Source organism: Solanum dulcamara, chromosome 8 (genome assembly GCF_947179165.1).
Source record: "Solanum dulcamara chromosome 8, daSolDulc1.2, whole genome shotgun sequence".
Taxonomy (NCBI): Eukaryota; Viridiplantae; Streptophyta; class Magnoliopsida; order Solanales; family Solanaceae; genus Solanum; species Solanum dulcamara.
The window spans coordinates 69,719,842-69,740,423 of NC_077244.1; the positions used below are offsets into that span (position 1 = coordinate 69,719,842).

Sequence of the window (20,582 nt, forward strand, 5' to 3'; positions counted from 1 at the left end):
AATTTGATTAAATAAATTTATTTTGAGATATGTGAGTAAGTATCCTTACTAAATTTATATTTTGTTTACAAATTTATCTTGAAGGATACGAGAAAGTATCTTTTAAGTGATCTCACCATCAATTAACTATTATTTGTGTTTCAATTAACTATGAGTATGCGATTAATTTCTTACCTTAATTAGTAGGTTTCATTTCTAGAATCTTGATATTTAACACTTATAATAAATCATGTATTTATCGATCGATGTGTCATGTTACGTTTATGGTACTTGTACTGACGTACAGTCAAAAAAATTCTTGAATACATGAACCTAAGGTTTACAGTAAAAAAAAAAAAAAAGATGCCATAAATGGGCAGTAAAAATGGGAAAGGATGTGGGGAAAAGTAGTTTAATGATGAATGTGATGTTTTACATAGGCAAAATGATGTAACTCATGCACAAATTTTCATGATGGAGTTTCCCAACTAGTGCTAACTTTCCTCATGGTTTCTGTCTATTTGCCTCAAATGTGTGTCCAAAACCTTTCAGCTCCAAAATATTTTCCAAATCTTCATGTGATAATGATGTATATCATAAGATTAACAGATCAATTTTTATTTTATTTTTTGAAATATTCACTTTTTGCAACTTTTATATTTAAATATTATAAGGTGTAATTAAATTGCTATTATCTCTTGAGCCATGATATTTTACTATCTAAAAACTTCTTTAAAGTGCCAAGTGATTAAGAGTAGTTTCACTATTTTTATGGTGTTGTGCGCGAGAACTAAAATTTAGGCAAAGAAACAATGTGGCACTTTCCCTTTATCTTATCTTATTAATTATTTTTATCTGTTTTTTTTTCTTATAACATATTATTGCATAAAATTTAAATTATTTACTCTTTTCTAAAAAGTAAGATCGGTAAAGACTTTCATTTAAATGGAAACCGTTTGAACTCTGGAAAGGTATGAATCTCACGGCTAGCTTACTTTAATACAAGGCAGATTAAGATCATCAGTTTGACCGAACTCAATAGCTTTGGTTTAAACTATTTATTTATCTTAAAAGTTCACTTATTATATACAAATTATTAATTTAGAATCTAATAACTGAAAAGAATAATTAAAATCTAAAACTTATAAACTTCAAATTCTGATTGCGCCTCTGAGTTAGAAGGAAAATGATATTAGAAGTAGGCTCTCAATCTCTAATAAATGGAAGATTATGCATATTTTGCGCATTTGTTTGTTTTATCTGTAACGCTATTGTTTCATCATCTCACATAATCTATCTAGCTAAGAAATCAGAATCGTTTCAACTTTCAATTAGATAAAAAGCTGAAAGATAAATCTGATCATATACTCTTAATTAATTTAAACTATATATATCAACATTGAAAAATGAAGATTGAATGTTCATATAATTTTTTCAACATTATATATAGGTAGTTGTTACGATTTTGGTGGAAGATTAGTGAAAAAGCCTAATAAGATGGATTTACTCTACACCTATAGAGAAAAAGGCAAAGATTGCGCGTGCTTCCTAAAATCAGAAAAGATAAGATCAAAAAAATGTCCATCATGCATGTTCCTTTCTTCACATTTACTCAACCTAAAGGCTAAAGTTTCCCTTTAGAACAAGAGGCTTGATCCTCCTCTTTTGAATTCATTAAAAGAAAAGATATGCTAATAATCTAGAATGTAAATTAATTATTATTATTTAAATATCAACTAATATTCTCTTTGTCCTTTGACGAAACTAGCTACGTGTGTCACTTGTGTGTAATAAATAACAATTTTACTTCTTTCTTTTTTGTGGTGACAAGGCGAATCCTTAAAACAAAGCCACACTTGTGTATAATCAAGGAATCAAATGAGAGGATTAAAATAGACAGATTATTGACTCGTATAAAAGTTATTTGAACTCAAATAGATTAAAATATGAGTGATAATTCATGAATCTGTTCAATTCATACTAAATTTTAATTATTTTATTTATTTTAATAATTTATCAGTACCTAATAAAACCTTTTTTTCCCTTGTCATTATGGCTATAAATAATATATCATAATAAAAAATATTTTTTTGAATTTTGACAAGATTTCTCATGGATCAATTTTGGCTATATATCGATTCAAATTTTGATAAATTAAAATAAATTTAGCTAATAAATGAACGGATGATAGGAGTTATATTTTTATGGGTGGCTACTCTATATATATTACCATTCCTAGATAAATCATGACTCAGTTATGTCTTAGATTGCATCATAATATTCTATAGCCTACATTAATCTAGTAACCTATAACAAAGGAGTATAGAACATGCTATGGTCAAATCAAATAATTAGGATTTGCACAGTTGTTCTCTTATAAAACTAAAGGAACGAGTTTAATTTGCCGCTTGATAATATATAATTTTAGTGTAAAGTTACTTTGACTTATCACAAGCAACGGTAGTGCTATTTGTCGATTATCTCCTGAAAACTTTTGATAAGTTTATTGGCTAAACTCGTACATGCTATTTGCTAAATTTTGCTTATAAGAAATTTGTAATGAGGGTCAATATTTGGAAATAGCTATTCACTTGTATATGCTTAATTAAATAATTAGTCTACACTTCTATTTATTACGACGCATATATATCATGAGTTGGGACCTCGTTGATTAATGTAAATCAGCAGACAACAAAGACACAATTAAATATTTACTTATATTTAATATTAAAAAAGGCACTCAAGAGTGTGGCCTAGTGGTCAATGAAGTTGACAACCCTGAGATCTCATGTTCAAAAACTTAGCAGAGACAAAAAATATTAGATGATTCTTTCCATCTGTCCTAGCCCTGATAAACAGAGTTATCTGATATTTGTTGCTGGTGGGAGGTGACAGAAATCCCGTGGATTTTACATTACATATATAGAAGAAACTATGAATTCATGACGTCCATCCAGAGCTTTTATGTTACATCTGCCCCTTTGTATATGCAAATAATATAATCTATTTCTTATTTACGTAGATGCATGTTTCATCGTTAAACTTCTTAGGGGTCGTTTGGTGTGAAGGATAACACAAAATAGTGATGGAGTTAAATTATAGTGCCACTTAATTTATTGTTTGGTTGGCAAATTTGGAATAACTTATCCCGGTAATAATAATTAGTGATGTCATAAGTTATCCTTCCTCTTGGGTGCAATACTAATCCCGGGATAACTTATCCCGGTGTTAATAATTAGTGATGGCATAAGTTATCCCTCCTCTTGGGTGCTATACTAATCCCGGGATAACTTATCCCGGAATAAAATGGGTAAATGACAAAAATATCCTTTTAAATTTTTTTTATACCTCACTTTTCAAATTCATATATATTTACATTATTTTTAATACCATATATAACAACATTCACAATCTTCACTCCTTATTTTTATGATAATTCTTCATATTTTTTTTACTAAAAAATTACACAATATAATATAATTTTTATTTGTAAAATTATTTGACTAATTCTTATATTTATTTATATTTTGATTTCTCATAAATCATTGTTTACTTTAACAAACTTAAAATAGAAATTCTATTTTTAAATTAAATAAGAAGAAAATTTTATTTTTAAATACATACACACGTCATGGAAATGCTCACATAAAAATATTTAAACTAAAAAAGATGAAAATTTTATTTTAAGAATGTATATTGAATAATTACAGCTTGCAAATAAAATATAAAAAACTAAATAAAGTGAATGGTATTTTTGTAAACAAACTTATTCTTAAATTTTATGCAATGCAAATTATTTTGAATACAATAAATCAAACACTCAATAAAAATAATCTCAACATAATTTATCTATCATAACTAATTTCAACATAACTTATCCTATCATATCATAACTTCTATTCAAACCAACCCAACCCTCAGCACAAATGGGTCACTCGTCCAACCCACGTTTAATGAATTTGAAGAGAACGTGTCTGATGCTTTTGTGAAATAAATTTAATTGTGAAAGGTGTCGACGGTTCAAAATTAATTATAAGAAGAAAAATTAAACTAGTCTTTTCATGCAACACCAATGCAATTTAAGAGTAGCACATGGATTTAAAGAATTTATCTTCACTGTAGTTGTCACCTAGCATTTTATGACTAGCTATATTCATCTTCTCTCTTTTTTCACCCCGTATTCTATTTCTTTTTTATAAATTTATCTGTTAAATTTATTGATATGTAATATTATATAACATAAAAAATGATATTATCTATTTAAATACCATATTCATTAAAACATATTTGACTCTCATGTTGGAAAAATACTGATTAACATAAAAATATATATGGTCAAAATAGTGAAAATAAAATGGAAAAATAATGACACCAAGTATTTTACGTGGAAACTCTTATAAATAAGAAAAAAATCACGGGCCAAAAGGAAAAGTTAATATCATTATAGTAAGGAATTTTATACTGGGTAGTCACGAGTACATTACTTAAAGTGACCACAACACACTCAAAAGGAATAACACTCTTTTGGTTTTCCACCTTACTAAAATATTGATCACACTTTATTTTTCTTCATAGACTATTTTCTTATAGTAAATGGAATACCTCACTTGCTCTCTAATATTTTTTTCTCTTTCTCTTGGTGTGTTTTTATAAATGAGTAATAGTGCTCTATTTATATAAAAAAAACAAATTACCCCTATAATGTTATCGGTGATATCATAAAGAAACAACATGATATGGATACCAACATCTCCTCCATTACACTTTTCTTCCATTTTCCAAAGGCGAAATCATCGGTGACTCTTTAAAGTTGGTACCAGCTTTCACTTAGACACCTAAACCAGGAGATGTTTATTTTAGACACTTTATGTAAGGGTCGAATGTGTCATCTTGGCACTTTTTAAATAATCTGTTATTGGACTCAAGCGCGTGTATTACAATTTCGTCCACATGGATTAGTTGACCAATTATATCATGTCAACTCTATCTTCTTTACATGCCATATTAGCTTTAAATTTAAATACTCAAAAGTTGATCTTCAAATTCATTTTCTCTCCATTTTCTATTCAGTTCAAAAACCCATCTTCTTCAGTTCACCGATCAAAACCCTAAGAAAGAATATGAAAGTTCAATCTTTCTTGATTTTCATTCAATTCTTAGTTAGCACTAACTGCTATGTTAGTTTATGTTGTCAATTTCTAGGTTTAAAGGTTGAAATCGAGTGTTGGACATTGCAAGGGTGAACTTCAATCAAGGCTTTTTGACATTTCTATCAACTACTTCTTGTGTTTGCATATTTCATTCTTGAAGAAGAAGGTGTATGTTCTGGTTGTTTCCACTCTCTTTTAACATTTTGTAACTAGAAATTTTTTTTTGGAGAAGAAGGTGGAGGGTTTTTACAGTCAAAATGAAATAGAGATGTTGTCACTACCTCCAGTTACAGCAAATGGCAAGCAAAAAGAAGAAGTAACAGCAGCACCAGCTTTGAATACTTTTTGGTGTCAGGTCATATTATCAGATTCTCATGTATCATATTCGAATTTAAGATGAAAGTTTATTTATCAGATTCTCATGTATTAAGCTTTACTGCTTCTGATACATTAGTAGTAACAACAACAATAGACTATTATCAGATTCTTATGTATCAGATTCGAATTTAAGCGGAAAGTTTATGTATCAGATTCTCATGTATCAAGCTTTACTGCTTCTAATATATCTACAACCTATATCAATACAAGATGTTATGTATCAACCACAATTCAGTTGAAAACTAATACAACAATCTTCAATGTATTAACCCTTAATTTGTCGAATGTATCAGCTATGGTTATGTATCAGCTATTCTCATGTATCAGTTTATGTATCAGATTCTCATGTATCAAACTTTACTGCTTCTGATACATCTACAACCTATATCAATACAAGATGTTATGCATCAACCACAATTCAGTTAAAAACTAATATAACAATCTTCAATGTATCAACCCTTAATCTGTCGAATGGTTATGCATTTGCTATTCTCATGTATCAGATTCGAATTTAAGAGGAAAATTTATGTATCAGATTCTCATGTATCAAGCTTTACTGCTTCTGATACATTCAATAGATTAAGGGTTGATACGTTTAAGATTGTTGTATTAGTTTTCAACTGAATTGTGGTTGATATATAACATCTTGTATTGATATAGGTTGTAGATGTATCAGAAGCAGTAAAGCTTCTGATACATAAACTGATACATGAGAATAGCTGATACATAACCATAGTTGATACATTCGACAGATTAAGGGTTGATACATCGAAGATTGTTGTATCAGAAACAGTAAAGCTTGTTGTAGTTTGGTAATTTCTTCTTTTAACAACTAGGCTTCAATCTTCATATTCCAAACATTACCAACCTTGTAGCGATGACACCAACAATAAATATATTTCTTGCTCGATTTATTTTTTCATCAAAGGCCTTGACTTTCTTCAATAAACCCCAGATCACCTTATTTGCTTGAGGAGGGTGTCGATCTTCATACCAATAAAAAAAATCACAGCCACCCATTTTCTACAAAATCAATCAGAAAAAAAAATTAGAAGCCCACAATTAACTATATAATTAACTTTAAGAAAAATAAAGAATTACTTTACCTTTGAAAGTTTAAAAGTAAAAAATCTACGACCTGAATTTAGTTGGGTCCAAGAAGTCTTTAATAGTGCTTCATTACCACATTTACAAAATCGACATTCATCCAAAGAGGCCATGGAAGAGTTGGAGAAGCTCGACATGAAAGTGTTGGAGAAGCTTGACATGAAAGAGAGAAAAACAAAGAAGAAGTTATTACCTTGTTTCGACTCGCTTCTCACAGTGTGATTCTTATGCATATAAATAAATTGCTTAAGCATATAGATTTTGCATTCGAAGATTAAGGGCATACGCAACACAAACTAAGTAGTTTATATATATGTTTGCTTTTCAGTTTAAACTCCATTTATAATGATATGAAACGGCACTTCTCATTTTATGCGAGTGTTCAATCAACTGGCCAAATTAAGTATGTAGGCAGACTTCAACTTGGCCATCGGACCATCTATTGAATTTGGTTAGCTATATTACAAACTTCTGTTTTTACTATCTTAATCTAATTATAGTAGACAACCGACACTTCTGACCAAATTATCCCTTCTGAATCTCAATCTACAAGAAGAATTTTCTTAACAGGTAAGTATTGTTAAGATATTATTAGATAATTAAGCTTCTTTGTGTACTCTTCAGTCTTCTACTTATTTACTGAGACATCTGAGAGCTTATGACTCCAGGATATTGGAGGTTTGGTTATGGATTTGTCTAGAGGAAACTGATGTTAGGGGATTGGATTAAGATCAAATAATTTAGTTAATCAACATAAGGTGCAGTTAATGAAAATGAAAATGAAAATGACAAACCTTTAATTGGTCTGGGGCCTAACAAACCAGCTGAAGTAACTTTAATTTTAGATAATTGAGCCTAGAAACAATGTTGCGAGCGTTCTTCAATTGAAATACGTAAAGTAGTTAAAGCTTGGAACACATAGATAAGTTGCATGTTGCCGTCTGGCCACTCTGGGTTTCAGTCGAATATAGCCAAGCGAATAGAACGAATAATCTCCTTCATATGGTTAACACGGGACCAAAAGCATTGAGGCAAGTTCCTACTTTTGCCAGAAATACTTTGGACCAGCTAACTCCACGAAGTTCAGCGGGTTTCTCCTGTTTGATCCATCAAATGGAAACTCTTTCATCATTTCAGCAGGTTTGGTTTGAATGAAGATGATATAGAAGATATCTCAATGGATGATGTTTCTTTAGAATTTGAAAATCCAATGTATATGTGTGGAATTGTGAAGAAGACTTTTATGATATTGATGAAGAAACCACCTTGGTCAATTCAACTGACCTTTAACATTTGTACCAGCTCATCCTTAACTTGATCCTTCCAAGACTAAATAAATGAGAATGCTGATCTTTCCGGCAGAACAATGGAATAGGTATGATGGAATGCCTTTAGTTAGAAAAAGACAATTCAGTAAAGAATCCTCAAGAGCACTTTTGCAGCATAAGATGCAGAGAGTTAACCCTCCCCACCCCCACCCCCACCCCCACCCCTTCAACTATAAAACGTCATTTGGTTTTGATTGAATATGAACATGGTAGTTTTGACTTAGGCACACTTGCGTTCATTTTGATGACACAACAGAATAAGGATTTGCTTCTAGAGACAACTGAAGGTTTTGAGCTGGATCGCAAGCAGCAAAACCTATAAGTGGAAGCCACTCTCGTGTTAGATGAAGCATTGTTCAGGGGTAGATTTAGAGTTGGATGCCTGCATAATGGTGTTCTCAGACGACATTTTGGTGTCAGTTGGAGGATACTGCCAATTTACAGAAGAAAACTCCGAAATATAGAGGCTTGCAACTTCTGTGGTGGATGTGGATCTCAAATCAGAAATTGAAGATTGAGACCTGGAAGCTTGAATATGTGTATTGTTTTATGGAGAAGTTCCTAGAAGGAAGACAGCGGCCTTATGATTCAAGTGGTATGAAGTTTCTCTTCAAATACTCCAATTACAGATTTTTTTTTCTCTTTCCCTTCTAATTGTCTGGAAATTTTACCATGTTGAACCAAACTTTTCTCTAGATTGATCGGTCTCCTGAACCTCGACTATTAAATTTGAGAATGTTATATGTACATCCTGAAACAAATGCTCTTTTATGATTCTGACTTGAGATATGGTTTGCCCATATTAATGAAAGATAGAAAACCTGAATGGAAATAATAGTAAGCTGCACTGCTAGGTTAATTTTATCAAGTCTTAAATGTGCCATCAGATAGCAGTATACTGATAAAGCAAAGTCTTCCACCATTATTGGAACAAAGTCTTTTTAGCTGTATCTGACCTGTATGGTTGCTCAATTATGCTGATGGATAGTTTCCTTGTTACCAGGGGGTTATATCTTCATATTCTTGCGTAGTGCAGAAGTGAAATGAATACCTCTTTGAAATTATTCATTGTTAAAGCATATTTTACTGGCTGGAGACTCCTGAAAATAACAGCAATTCATGTGTAGACTTTATCCCGCTTAAACGAATATTTGGTTGTTATGGTTGAACTGTTGATGCAAGGAAATTAGCATTACCAAAACATGAGATCAACAGGTTTGCTACTTGTCCACATCCCCCTCTAAAGCTGTATTACATTCCTGTCATGTTTCTAACACTGGACTCCCTTGAAGTACTCTGCCCAAGCTTATCTTGATTCTTGACAGAGCTATTTTGAGCCTTTGTACCCTTTGCATGAAAACCATAATAGTTCCCTTTTGTTATTTGCTCAACCCTTAAAAGAATTTTTCTGTAATCTCAATCCTTAAACTATGTAAAAGAAACAAGAATAATAAAGATAATGATTAGAATAAATAGGAACCTTAGCATAGAAATGACAAATTGTGTTTCTTGTTGAAGATAGGTGAGTTCAACAAGTGAGGTGGAAAGTTATTTATTCCTAATATTGCTAGATGTATACTAATATATGCCTAGTAACTTCGCCATTCTGTAACCTAGTCAAAAATACTTAATTTTATTTATGTCGGGATTAGAATGGTTGACTGGGAATACTATGTAATGGAACCTGTTCTTTATATATGTCATTAAATAATTTAAGTTTGAACATTCTGTCTCACTTATATGGTGTGCAAACATGCCAGTGTCACCTAAAACCTTCTCATGTTTGATAGATGATATCATGTCAGCTTATAGATTTTTGTCCATTGGTTTATATTGTGGTAAAGTATCCCCTAAATTTGACATTTGACAAGATGGTTTGCGTGGATGCTGGCAAGTTCATTTAGTGTAACAGGAACTCCAAAGCAGTAAGTTGTAACTCATGGATGTTTGATTCCCTTCACGGTGGTTTATTCCGAGATGGCTGAAGAGATACAATTTTCTATGTCTGATGATGTTGGAAGTTCAACAAATGAGGCTTAGCTAGCTGGTGTAGGGGTGTGATACCATGTTTCAGTCAGCTAAGCTGCTATAATTCCATCCTGAAGAGGTCAGTGTATGTTATTTTCCGGATGCTCTCTTTTTACATTTTTAACTTTTGGTGGGAGTGTCATAGCTCTCTATTCATCAAGCTTTGTCCATTCTGTTCTACAGCAACATTCTGCACTTATATGTAACTAAATTTTGAGTTACTCTAGTCATTGCTGAATAACTTATCGCCTTATCCAGGTCTTCCTTTATTTTATTTTCTCAGCATTGCCTGTAATTACAAAGCTCCCCCATCCCACCCCACCCCAAAATTTGAGTGCTATTCATTTGCTTTTGTTGCTTTTTCACAGTTATGTATCCTATCCTTGTAAATTATTCAAAACTTGTGATGTTACTTTATTCTTTCTCAATACACTACGTCAAAAATGATCTTTAGCGATAATTAATTAACGACATAATTAATTAATGACAGTAAATTAATTACTGCTAAATATATCTTTTTAGAGGCAATTACCAATGACAATTACATTTTTAGCACTCTTTGTAAATGCCCCTAAACCATATAATGACATTGAATTCAATGACAATTAATTAATATCAGTAAAGGTTTTAACAAATTTTTTTTTTTGTGTGTGTGTAGTGATAGGAAGAAGAAGGGGAGTCATTCATCTTGGATGCCATTCATTTCCAATAATTGTTTTCGGAAAAATTGAACGTATAGGATAAAGGGGTATTAATAAACATGAAAAGTGTGGCTGGTTCTTTTGGTCAAATTTTAGTCACCTCTCAGGTATAGTATTGGCCTTTGGGACTACGAATTGGTTAACTAGAATAAAGATTGGGAGACAAATCTGACGTGTTTGGAAATATCAAAAGAAAAAAGTGATCTGATTTGTCCAAAGCTGTTGAAAGGCAAATAATAGCTCTTTGAATAAAAAATAAATAAGAACTGTGTAAAAGGAAAAGCACATAACCTTCACAGGCTTTCAATATCATACTATAAAGCTTTTTTCTTTTCACCCTTTTCAGAAGGATAACCAGTGACTTCCTCATCAGTGTGTCCACATTTTGAAAACTCTCCTTCCTTTTAAGTGTTGCCCATGTTGAAACATGATTATACACAAGATAACCCATAATCTGCAGAATTGTTGAGTAGTTAATCAAACCAATCGTGTCTCAATTCTATACAAGTGTTTTTGCACTATATTTCTCTGTATCCATTCCGGTCAGTTCAGGATCAATATCGTGGCTCAACTATTTACGATGATTGTAATAAGCCTATTAATAGATAAAAGATTAACCTCCATTTGCTTGTTGCTGCATATTTTAGATTTTCATTTCACTGAAAGCATTTGCATATACAATATTTGTTAGCATTATGAAGAAACGAGCAAAAGAATAAAGGTGAATCAAATAAAGCATTGTCCTTTCTGCATCAGGAAATTCTAGGATGCATTTGAATCTGATGTCAATGGCGTAGGTGGAGGTAGAGGGCTTCTGGTTTTGTTACTAGTGGATTTGGCAATTGGAGGAGATTGCGAAGAAGCTGACGATGGATTTAAAGTTGTAGGCTTATTGGAGCTGCTCTGAGGCTTCTTGTTGTTTGATGGATTTGAAGATGGGGCCGGCTTATCCGAGTTGCTCTGAGGTTTCTTCTTGTCCCCTTCATCTGATGGATTTGAAGATTGAGTCGGGTTATTCGAGCTGCTCTGAGGTTTCTTGCTGTTCCCTTCACCTGCCTTGTCCTCCATCCGATGGTGGCGGACTTTGGTAGACTTTAAGCTCATTGGAACGATACAATGGCAAATGAAACCTATACCAAAGTTATTAAATTTCTCATATCAACAAGTTGCAGAACACTAATTTTCAAACCACTGCGGAAAGATTTATTCAACCGTCAACGACTGCACAAACTCATGTTGAAGATTCCTATCGTGTTAAAGGCTGCGGAAAATCTTCAACGCAGTCACTGAACTCGGTAGGAATCTTCTGCAATGACTGCAGAAAAATCGTTTTCATTTCTCACTATAAGCAAAATTTCTAAGAAAGTTCCTAGACAAGTACTTCCTACTGTGGATTTTTCAACAAGTTCTATTCATTCTAAACTTGATCACAATCATGAAAATACCCAGAAGCTTCCTTAGTCAACATTTCTATAAACTTACTCCCTCCGACCTCCGTCCCAATTTATGTAACACTTTTCTATTCAACCAATGTGAATTTTGACTAAACATTTTTCGCAAATATTCTAACATGTGAAACAATAAATCTGACTGAAAGAGACTGAAAATCATACCAATTCTTGCTAGTCGATTAACCCAACTGGGAATTGGATTGCTAGTGAGTTTAACACAAGCATCGCTACAGAAATGGTTACAATTCTTAGTAATAAGGTTGTAAGCATTTCCTTTATACTTGTCAGCAAGTTCTTCCATAACTCTTCTTACTTCTCCAGGTGTCTTCTCCGTCCATCCGATCAAAATTGTCTTTCTGAAAATAAATCCCTCGCACTTTTTAGGCTCCCCTTCGAAAATTCCAGTACTTGGATACTCATGAGCTCCAAATGCATACTCAACTCCATGAACTAGCTACCATAACCCACCACCATTAACAAATAATTATAAACTGATGTTGGGAAAAAAAAACCAGATCTGATAAACAATGAAAATTTTCAAGATTGAACTGACCTTGAACGCCGGAATGGTAAACTCCGAGACCAAGCCAATAAGCATATCCATTCATTGGGGTTAGATCGTATACGTTTAGGTACACCGGAACAGATCCACGGCCATTTTTAACTGAATTTTTGCAGCAGAGCATCTTCAAAAACAGAGGAAATTAAATTTCAGCTTCCCCTTTTTTACTTTGTAACCCACATAGTGAAAGTGGAGAAAAAGAGAACTCTGATTTTTTCCATGATTGAATTGAACTGAATTGAATTTCAAATATATGTTGGAGCAGTACTTGGTAGGTAAATAATGGAGGAAATGTGGGTCCTCTTCTTTTTTTTCAGTCGACGGTGGAGTGGGGACTGAGGTACCACCGGCGGCAATACAGCGGCCGTACCGGTGGTGCAAAAAGGAGGAGAAGAGATTGGTTGGAAAATTGGAATCTTTGCTGACACTGCTCAGCTCAAGTGTTGTGTGTATTTTAATGGTGGCTGAGAGTATATTATGGAATGATGATATGTGATTTCTCTTGTATTTTAAATGGATTTCTGTCTTCCTTTACTCAACTTTGGACTCTACCCAAATTTTTCTAAGGAAAATTATTGGTCGCTGTTGGACAATTTTTGAGGTTCAAGAAAAATATTCTTTAGCCCGATTAATTCAGGATTTTGACAATACGAGTGTACTATTACAAAAAAAATGAATTTAAAATATAAATTTGATTAATTTGATTTTTAGATTTTTTATCACTGAACACGTTAAAGTTTTAAAATTATAAGTTCAAAATTATTCAAATAGTAAAATTTTAGTACATATATATATCCAATATGGAAGGTATTGAGATCGATTGAACGTATTGAATGTATGTTATATTATTCAATACTACTAGTTTTAATATACAAATTTGATTTAGTTATATAAAAAATTTATCGTGCTAAAAAAAGTTAGGAATTTTCAATGTGATAGACTTAAAATTTTTGAAAGATTAAAGAAAAATAAATTAATTAAAAAAAACGGAAGTGTTAACAATAAACACTTAAAGAAAGGTGCTACTCAATTAGTATTGTTCCATTTCAATAAGAGTGAAGACGATGATCAATACATCAAACTTTCTATGTAAATTTGGATTTTGATTGTTCTGAAATTTTTATAGTGAAACTAACATATTATTAATCATAATAATTTCTTACAAGAGAAAACAATATCTAAACCAACGTACTTAAAAGACCTATTTGATTTACCCTATAATAGTTATGTCAATGGGACAAAGAAAGCACTTGTAGTTTTCAAACATTGTTGATTAGTTTACACTGTTGTTTTCTTCCAAGAAACTTAAGGAGAATGCAACATATTTGTCCCTGTCTTCTTGTATTCTTCTTTGTTTTTTTCCTCACTTTTTTTTTTATTATATCACGCCTAAATTAAGAGAAAAAAGATTTTTAACAGAATTGAGAATCGAATTTTCAATTCTTATCTTCTGTATAATAATAAAATTTAAATGTTTACTTTTAAATTCTCTAGGGCTTTTAGTGTGTTTGGTTTTTATTTTATTTTATTTTTCATTCGGTGTCCGGAGCCCTTAAAATCCCAACTCAATTTGCATCGCTCACTGCAAGACTCATTCAGGGGTGACAAAAAAATTTCCCATTTTCAGGGCTCAAATCCCGCTTAAATTCGAATCGCGCACTGCAAGGCTCATTTTGGGGTGGCGCTCCCAACAGAATTTTTTTTCAATCCCAGAGCTCGAATCCGAAATCTCTGATTAAGAATGAAACAGTCCTACCACCGCATTATAAACCATGTTGATAGTGTGTTTGTTTTACTATAACATCAAAATATATATACTTTTTTTTTTCCAACGAAAAGGTCAATTTCATATAAAGGTTATGGGTTTAAGGGGAATTTAGCCATTGTTTCTTGTATACGTGTTGATAGGAGTAATAAAACTAGTATATAAAAAATACGATCTTCTAACTTTTTCAACTGTTCATTTATTAGTCCAATTTATATTAATCCGTCTAATTTAGCTCATTTAAAAATTAATCGATATATAGTCCAAATCAAGATATGAGAAGCTTTATCAAAATATATTTAAAAAGTTTTTAAATTTTTTTTTTGATATATTATATATAAAAAATAATAAAAATATTAGGTACTTAAACAAGCTAAAAAGGAAAAAAAAAACAAATAACTTAATAAGAATTGAATAAAGATATACATAGATGCTTCCAATAGAATTTGCATATTCAACTACCCTGATTAGACAATGATTTATGTAAGTCTTTTTTATGGGTTTTGAATTCTTGGATAAGCATTTTTAATTGCTTTATAGAAATATGTATAATGTATAATTTGAATTATGACTGATTTCTTGGTTCACTTCAACACAATTAATAACTCTTGTGACCCACTTATTTATTGTTTATAACCCCTTTCGACCCTTAATTTAGTCCAAAGTGCGTATTCTACACCTTTACATGTGAATTTTCTTTATGATATATATTCCAGCTATTTGCTTTATTCACTTTGAAGAAATAGAATAATACTATCTTAAAAGTAGACACCAAATAGTATGATTGGTTTTGAGAGACCAATTATGTCTCTAACTGCCCTAAGCCCTTATTAGAAAAACATTAGGGTGGTTAATTATTAGCCAATTTACAACTAAATGACTCCAAGAAAAATCTGTGAATTTTGTAGAGTGATATTAAGAAAATAGCATGTACTATATGTTTTATTTTGATCTCAAAATCCATAAGATATTATGGTTTATGAATCTTACCAATAATTACTCAATTTTTGGGGGGTTAAAAATCTTTGTCAAGGGGAGACATTGATTGAAAACAAAGAACATGGATGGCTTTTTTTAAATGGATAAAGTACCTTTAAATAATTCCTGTCCAGAAGAATAATTATCTATTTTGTACATGCTTTTGATTTGTTGGAAATTTTAGTAGCTTGAGATGAAAGTTTGATTCTCATCTTGAAATCTCCTATCCCAATTTTGATAAAAATAAATAAATAGATAAATAAAACTTGCTTAATGTGGATTTATGACTCTAACTGAAGATAATCTAGTTTGATTCTCACAACTTTTTACATGAAATTCTTTTACTGATTCAGGTAATTTCTAGTAGTTCAGTATAATAAATTAAAAACATAATTATTGTATTAATATGGAATTCCAAATCATGGACTCGAATTGCATGTCCAAACATAATTATTATATTAATATGAAATTTCAAATCATGAATTCAAATTGTATGTCCAAATGCTGATTTGAAATCATAACTTTATATTGCATGTCCAAATACAAGCTATCAAGCTTTTTGTATATTTATTTTTTTCTATTTTAAATTCTCTAAGTAAAAAAAATACAATTAATTATTACTTCATTTCAAATTATCTGTCTGACTTTTATGCGATACACATCGTCGGGGCCAACGTTTTCATATGTGTTTATGAAAACACAATTATGGAGGAACCTATTTCTAGAGTTCTCTGTATATTCAATACGAAGTCAGTGGAGGTCGGTTGTTTTTGTTTGTTCCTTTTGAGCTAAGATAAGTACTAAGAAACATGCCATAATTTACGTTTATGAAATTTGGATGAATCATTGGTCCCACCAACTTGTTAGACGGACTCTTGTTGTTTTAAATCATGCAATCAAGTTTACAAAAGATTATGACACGCTCAAATTAAGGATTATTGTTGGGGGTTTTGAATATTTTTTTTTGGAGTGGAGGGCTAGTGGCGGATTTAAGATTTTTATTTAGGGGGTTCGGTTTTTTTTGGAATTAAATCCACTAGTTCAACACTCTTTTGAAAAAAAGAAAAGAAAATAAATTTATAGAGGTTGTTTCTGAAATTAAATGAAAAGAAATACAACTCTAATCACAGAGGTCCATTTAAAGACATTGTACAACTGTGCTGCATTTGTTTTTTTTTTTGTTCAGGAGATTCAAAATTAATATATGTACATAAATATATAAAATTTATCTTATATATATATATATATATATATATATAGTGTAATGTCCCTGGGTGGGGGAGGTAGGGTCATCACGAAACTTCCTTCCCACATGACTCCACAGACATATTGATGAATGATGATGGCCTCTCAATAGATGTGTATTTTTCATCTACCGTAGGGTGGATCATTTGAATGTAATAGTACCATTTGAAATACTTCAAGGGAACATTCTCTGCCTACATTATTACTCCTTAGGGGAGTTAATAATTCATTAAACAGTACGGATATTCAGTGTACATGAGCATTAATTGTCACGTATCCAAAATCTCTATCTCATAAAGATTATGTCTCCTGGTTTAATTTTCAGCAGAAAAGTGTTTCTTCTTTTGTGAATATTAAGGAAAGATGCACTTCGTACTTGTGAACTTTATAATTACAAGTCTTTTGCTTATTGCAAAGGCGAATTTAATATTCAAAACTTATGAGGTCTTATAATTCCTCGATTGACTACCGAGCGTAACTTATTTATGCTATCAAAATAACATTTACAATCCGTTTGCCTAGATTGATAATGAACGATTTTAACTACTTCAATATCAACTTCAAAGGAAGACATAAATTTGAACTCAAATAGAATCGATCACACGTGTTTTGATAAATTTATGGACTAATACATGCTGAGATAATTTTGAATTCTAACTAATTCTCAGAGTTTGAGAGACAAATCCAGCTTCTTCAAATCCTCTTGATGATTAATATTCAAATGAGAAACAACCCCTGCTGGAAACTTGTTCATGTTACCGAAATTTAGCCTAGAAGCACTGTCACCGAACGATCTTTCAGGGAGACCGATCGCCGGAAACTGATCCAGCCCCCTTCTCGACCATGTTCCAGCTGAATGTGAATTATATAATATGGGTGGAATTACGGGTGCCCTGAAGGTGTTCGACGAAATGTTTGGTTTATGAATCATGGAGTGGGCTTGAATGCCAAGAGACTTATGGAAGGAACCAGACATAACAGGCACTGAATCCATACTCTGCTTTCTCTTCGCCATTGTAATTCGTTCCCGTTTATGCGCGTTTTGATGACCGCCAAGTGCCTGTGAACTGTAAAAATTTCTGTAGCAATAGTTACAGGAAAAAACCTGTTGCTCTGTTTCATCATCATCCGATGAGCTAATTGTGTGCAAAGTATGATCACTTGTTTTGAGTCTTTGATCATCTGTAGGTTTCAACTCCCAATTACAGAGGAGGCTTAGATCTAGAATGAGCCCATTGTTTTCTTGTTTATCAACTTCTTGTCGTGGCGCTGATTGATTTTGGGAGTCCATTTCCATCTAGTGCTACTTTTGGGAAGTAGCTAGGGGGGAATTATAGGTAATGGTGTTTCAACTTTGAAAGGAAGTTAAATGGCTGATGATTTGACTTGGGAAACTTCATATGGAGGTGGGGACAAGGGTGAGGGATTATTTGTTGGATATTGAGTTTGGGTCGTGGATCGTCCATGTGAACTGAAAAAGATATATGAATGTGTATTGATAAGAAAGTAAGACCTGCAGTTACAAGGGCTTATAGATGAGGACACACCAATAATGAGAACTTCTTAAGTATGAAAGGAGCAAGCAATTATATCGCACTTCTAGGATTGATCATACCTTTCGGCAGAATAACATAAATGATTCGCAAGTTTATGTTAGAAAAACATTAGTACAGTAATGATACTAAACAGGAATCAAAACAGGAAATAAATTATCAGAAATATTGTGTCGACGGCTCGATAGAGATGCTAAGTCGTTGCAGCCGATTACTCTCCAAAGTTTAGTGGTGGACCCATGATTTGCAAAATCAAATTTGGATCAGGCCAAGCCATTGCCTTGAAAATGATCTTGGTCCGAACAAGAATGCAAATTGGTGTGGCCGGTCACAGACATAGAAGGCACAAATTAACCCATTTTATCTTGGGTTAGAGTCCCACATTGATTGGAGATTAAATTGATGATTTGATTATATATATAGACTTAGACAATTTTTTCTTTTGAGCTAATTTTCGATGTTGAATTAGGCCAAAAAACAATTCTCTTTACAACCCCTAAAAAGTTCTCTTCCTAATCAATGAAGGATCACTTGTCTTTCACATGAGACCAAGGAAGAAGCAAAGAAAGGAGACTCACAAAGAATCTTTGACTTTGCATTAGCGCCAACTAAATTAAATTGCAAATATTTTACACGTTACGTAAGTTCTTCAAATTGGTAAACCCGATCGACGTTGGTTTTCTTTCAATTTTGAACTTGGAAAATCAACTTTGATCTCTAGTATTTATCTATTTAAAACTTATGCACAATGCAATATAATCAACAATAAGTATTTAAGATTTAAGAACATAATTATATCATCAAAGTAGGAATAAATTAATAGGAGTATTATATTCCCTCTTAGAAGGGAAGAACGAGGCTTAAGAATCTATTCATAGTATTGGACTATTGTGAATGTCTACATCTTGCATGATATTGTTGTGTAACATTCTAGTATTCAAACCAAAACCGCAGCCGCGCCCACTTTCTCTTTCTTTGTCTTAGGGGTGTCAACTTGGCCGGGTGGCCCGGTTTTTGGCCCATCAAAACCGGCCCATTAAGAGTCCGGCACGATAGGAACCGGATCGGGTACCGATCCACCACAAAAAATTTAGGCTGGATCGATAAGACCGGCTCGGTAAGGCACCAGTAGCCGGCTCGAACTGGCCTGGTTTAGTTTTTAATTTTTTTAAATTTCAAATTTAGCCATTCGGGTCACTCTTCAGAATTAGCCGTTGGGCCCAACAACCATTTCTAAAAATTGGCCAAAAATGGGCTTTTTTAAAAAGGAAAAAAAATTATTAATCAATTTTTTTTTCTATAAATACCTACAACATTTAATCATTTTTTCCCACCAACAATCATCTAATTCTCTCAATTCTCTCTCAATTTCTCAATTCTTTCTTAAAGTAATATCAATCTTTTATTATTTTTTGCAATTAACAACATCAAGTGGAAGTGTTCAACATTTCATTAATTTTACGATTCTTTATTTGATTCCGGCAATTTGGTATAATCGTTTCTTCTCTTGCTTTTATTTAGTAAATTAATTATAGTATATTTAAATATTTAAGTTTTGTGTTTATAATTTTTATTACTTTAATTTGCATAATGGATAGATTAAAAAATATAGGTAAAAGTGTTAAATATTTGTGTCCCGGAGGAGGTAGTGGTAGTAAGAAAAAAAGTGCTTCCGGTAGAGGTAGTACAAGTAGAACTTATTCTCGTATGCCTGAGGTACCACCTAGTGAATTTAGAGAAATAGGTTTAGGTGCACATGATATGAATGAAAATGAATATCAAGAAACTTACGGTATAGAAGAACCAAATGAATTTGAAGTAGAAATAGAACAAGATAATGATGATGATGTGGATGTTACACCAACTAGTCCTAATGTAGATATAGGTAATGCTCAATCTAGAACTGTTAATCTTCCTCCATGACCTGTAAAAGAAAGAAAAAAAATTAGTTTAGTATGATATTATTTTGAACGCATAGCCGGAACAACTAAATTTCAATGTAAAGAATGTCAAAAAAATTCAAACATAAGACCGGGAGTAATTGAGGTGGAACACGTCAATTGATTAGACATCTAGACAATGAGTAACCTGGTTGGAAAGAATGAATAGGGGGTGCTACTGGGCCAGTTCAAGGTAGAGTAAAACCACATATCGAAAAATTAACGGGAATGTATAATAAAATCAGGCACCGTGAAAAGATAGCGAAAATGATAGTTGTTGGTTGTCTACCTTTTTCATTTGCTTCTTCTGATGTTTTTATTCATTATATACAATAATTTTATAATCTTATGTTTAACGGTATTCCTAGAAGTACTTGTAGATCAAATATTTTTTGACTTCATGTATAATATGCATAT

The 20,582-nt window shown here is 32.1% G+C and overlaps 2 protein-coding genes and 1 long non-coding RNA gene across 5 annotated transcripts; 1 reads left to right on the forward strand and 2 right to left on the reverse strand.

Moving 5' to 3' along the window:
• The first annotated feature begins 7,072 nt into the window (after positions 1-7,072).
• On the forward strand, positions 7,073-11,516 carry LOC129899256 (uncharacterized). 2 transcript variants are annotated; one of them, XR_008769494.1, is made up of 5 exons: positions 7,073-7,184; positions 7,917-7,989; positions 8,199-8,537; positions 8,946-10,049; positions 11,428-11,516. It is a non-coding gene; the product is annotated as an uncharacterized LOC129899256 (long non-coding RNA). The 2 variants fall into 2 exon arrangements; XR_008769493.1 differs by lacking the exon at positions 7,073-7,184 and having other exon boundaries at positions 7,193-7,989.
• Positions 11,285-13,261, reverse strand: LOC129899255 (deSI-like protein At4g17486). 2 transcript variants are annotated; one of them, XM_055974144.1, is made up of 3 exons: positions 12,676-13,261; positions 12,285-12,576; positions 11,285-11,801 (listed from the first exon to the last, which is right to left on the reverse strand). In XM_055974144.1, the coding sequence occupies exons 1-3, from the start codon at positions 12,724-12,726 to the stop codon at positions 11,434-11,436; spliced, it is 711 nt and encodes a 236-aa protein (XP_055830119.1). In that variant the 5' UTR covers positions 12,727-13,261; the 3' UTR covers positions 11,285-11,433. The 2 variants fall into 2 exon arrangements, with proteins under 2 accessions (XP_055830119.1, XP_055830118.1); XM_055974143.1 differs by having other exon boundaries at positions 12,285-12,572; positions 12,676-13,234.
• Positions 13,262-17,117: 3,856 nt separating this feature from the next.
• LOC129899785 (zinc finger protein 3-like) lies at positions 17,118-18,223 on the reverse strand. The gene has a single exon (XM_055974801.1). It carries the CDS (start codon positions 17,967-17,969, stop codon positions 17,337-17,339), a length of 633 nt encoding a protein of 210 aa, XP_055830776.1. The 5' UTR covers positions 17,970-18,223; the 3' UTR covers positions 17,118-17,336.
• Between the last annotated feature and the right edge of the window lie 2,359 nt (positions 18,224-20,582).

Bases quoted from the DNA above. Each gene is read 5' to 3' on its own strand.
- LOC129899785 (XM_055974801.1), bottom strand. From the start codon at position 17,969: ATGGAAATGGACTCCCAAAATCAATCAGCGCCACGACAAGAAGTTGAT.
- LOC129899255 (XM_055974143.1), bottom strand. From the start codon at position 12,808: ATGCTCTGCTGCAAAAATTCAGTTAAAAATGGCCGTGGATCTGTTCCG. The intron at 12,573-12,675 runs GTCAGTTCAATC...TATGGTAGCTAG, and splicing joins TTACCATTCCGGCGTTCAAG to TTCATGGAGTTGAGTATGCA. The intron at 11,802-12,284 runs GTATGATTTTCA...ACTTTGGTATAG, and splicing joins TAATCGACTAGCAAGAATTG to GTTTCATTTGCCATTGTATC.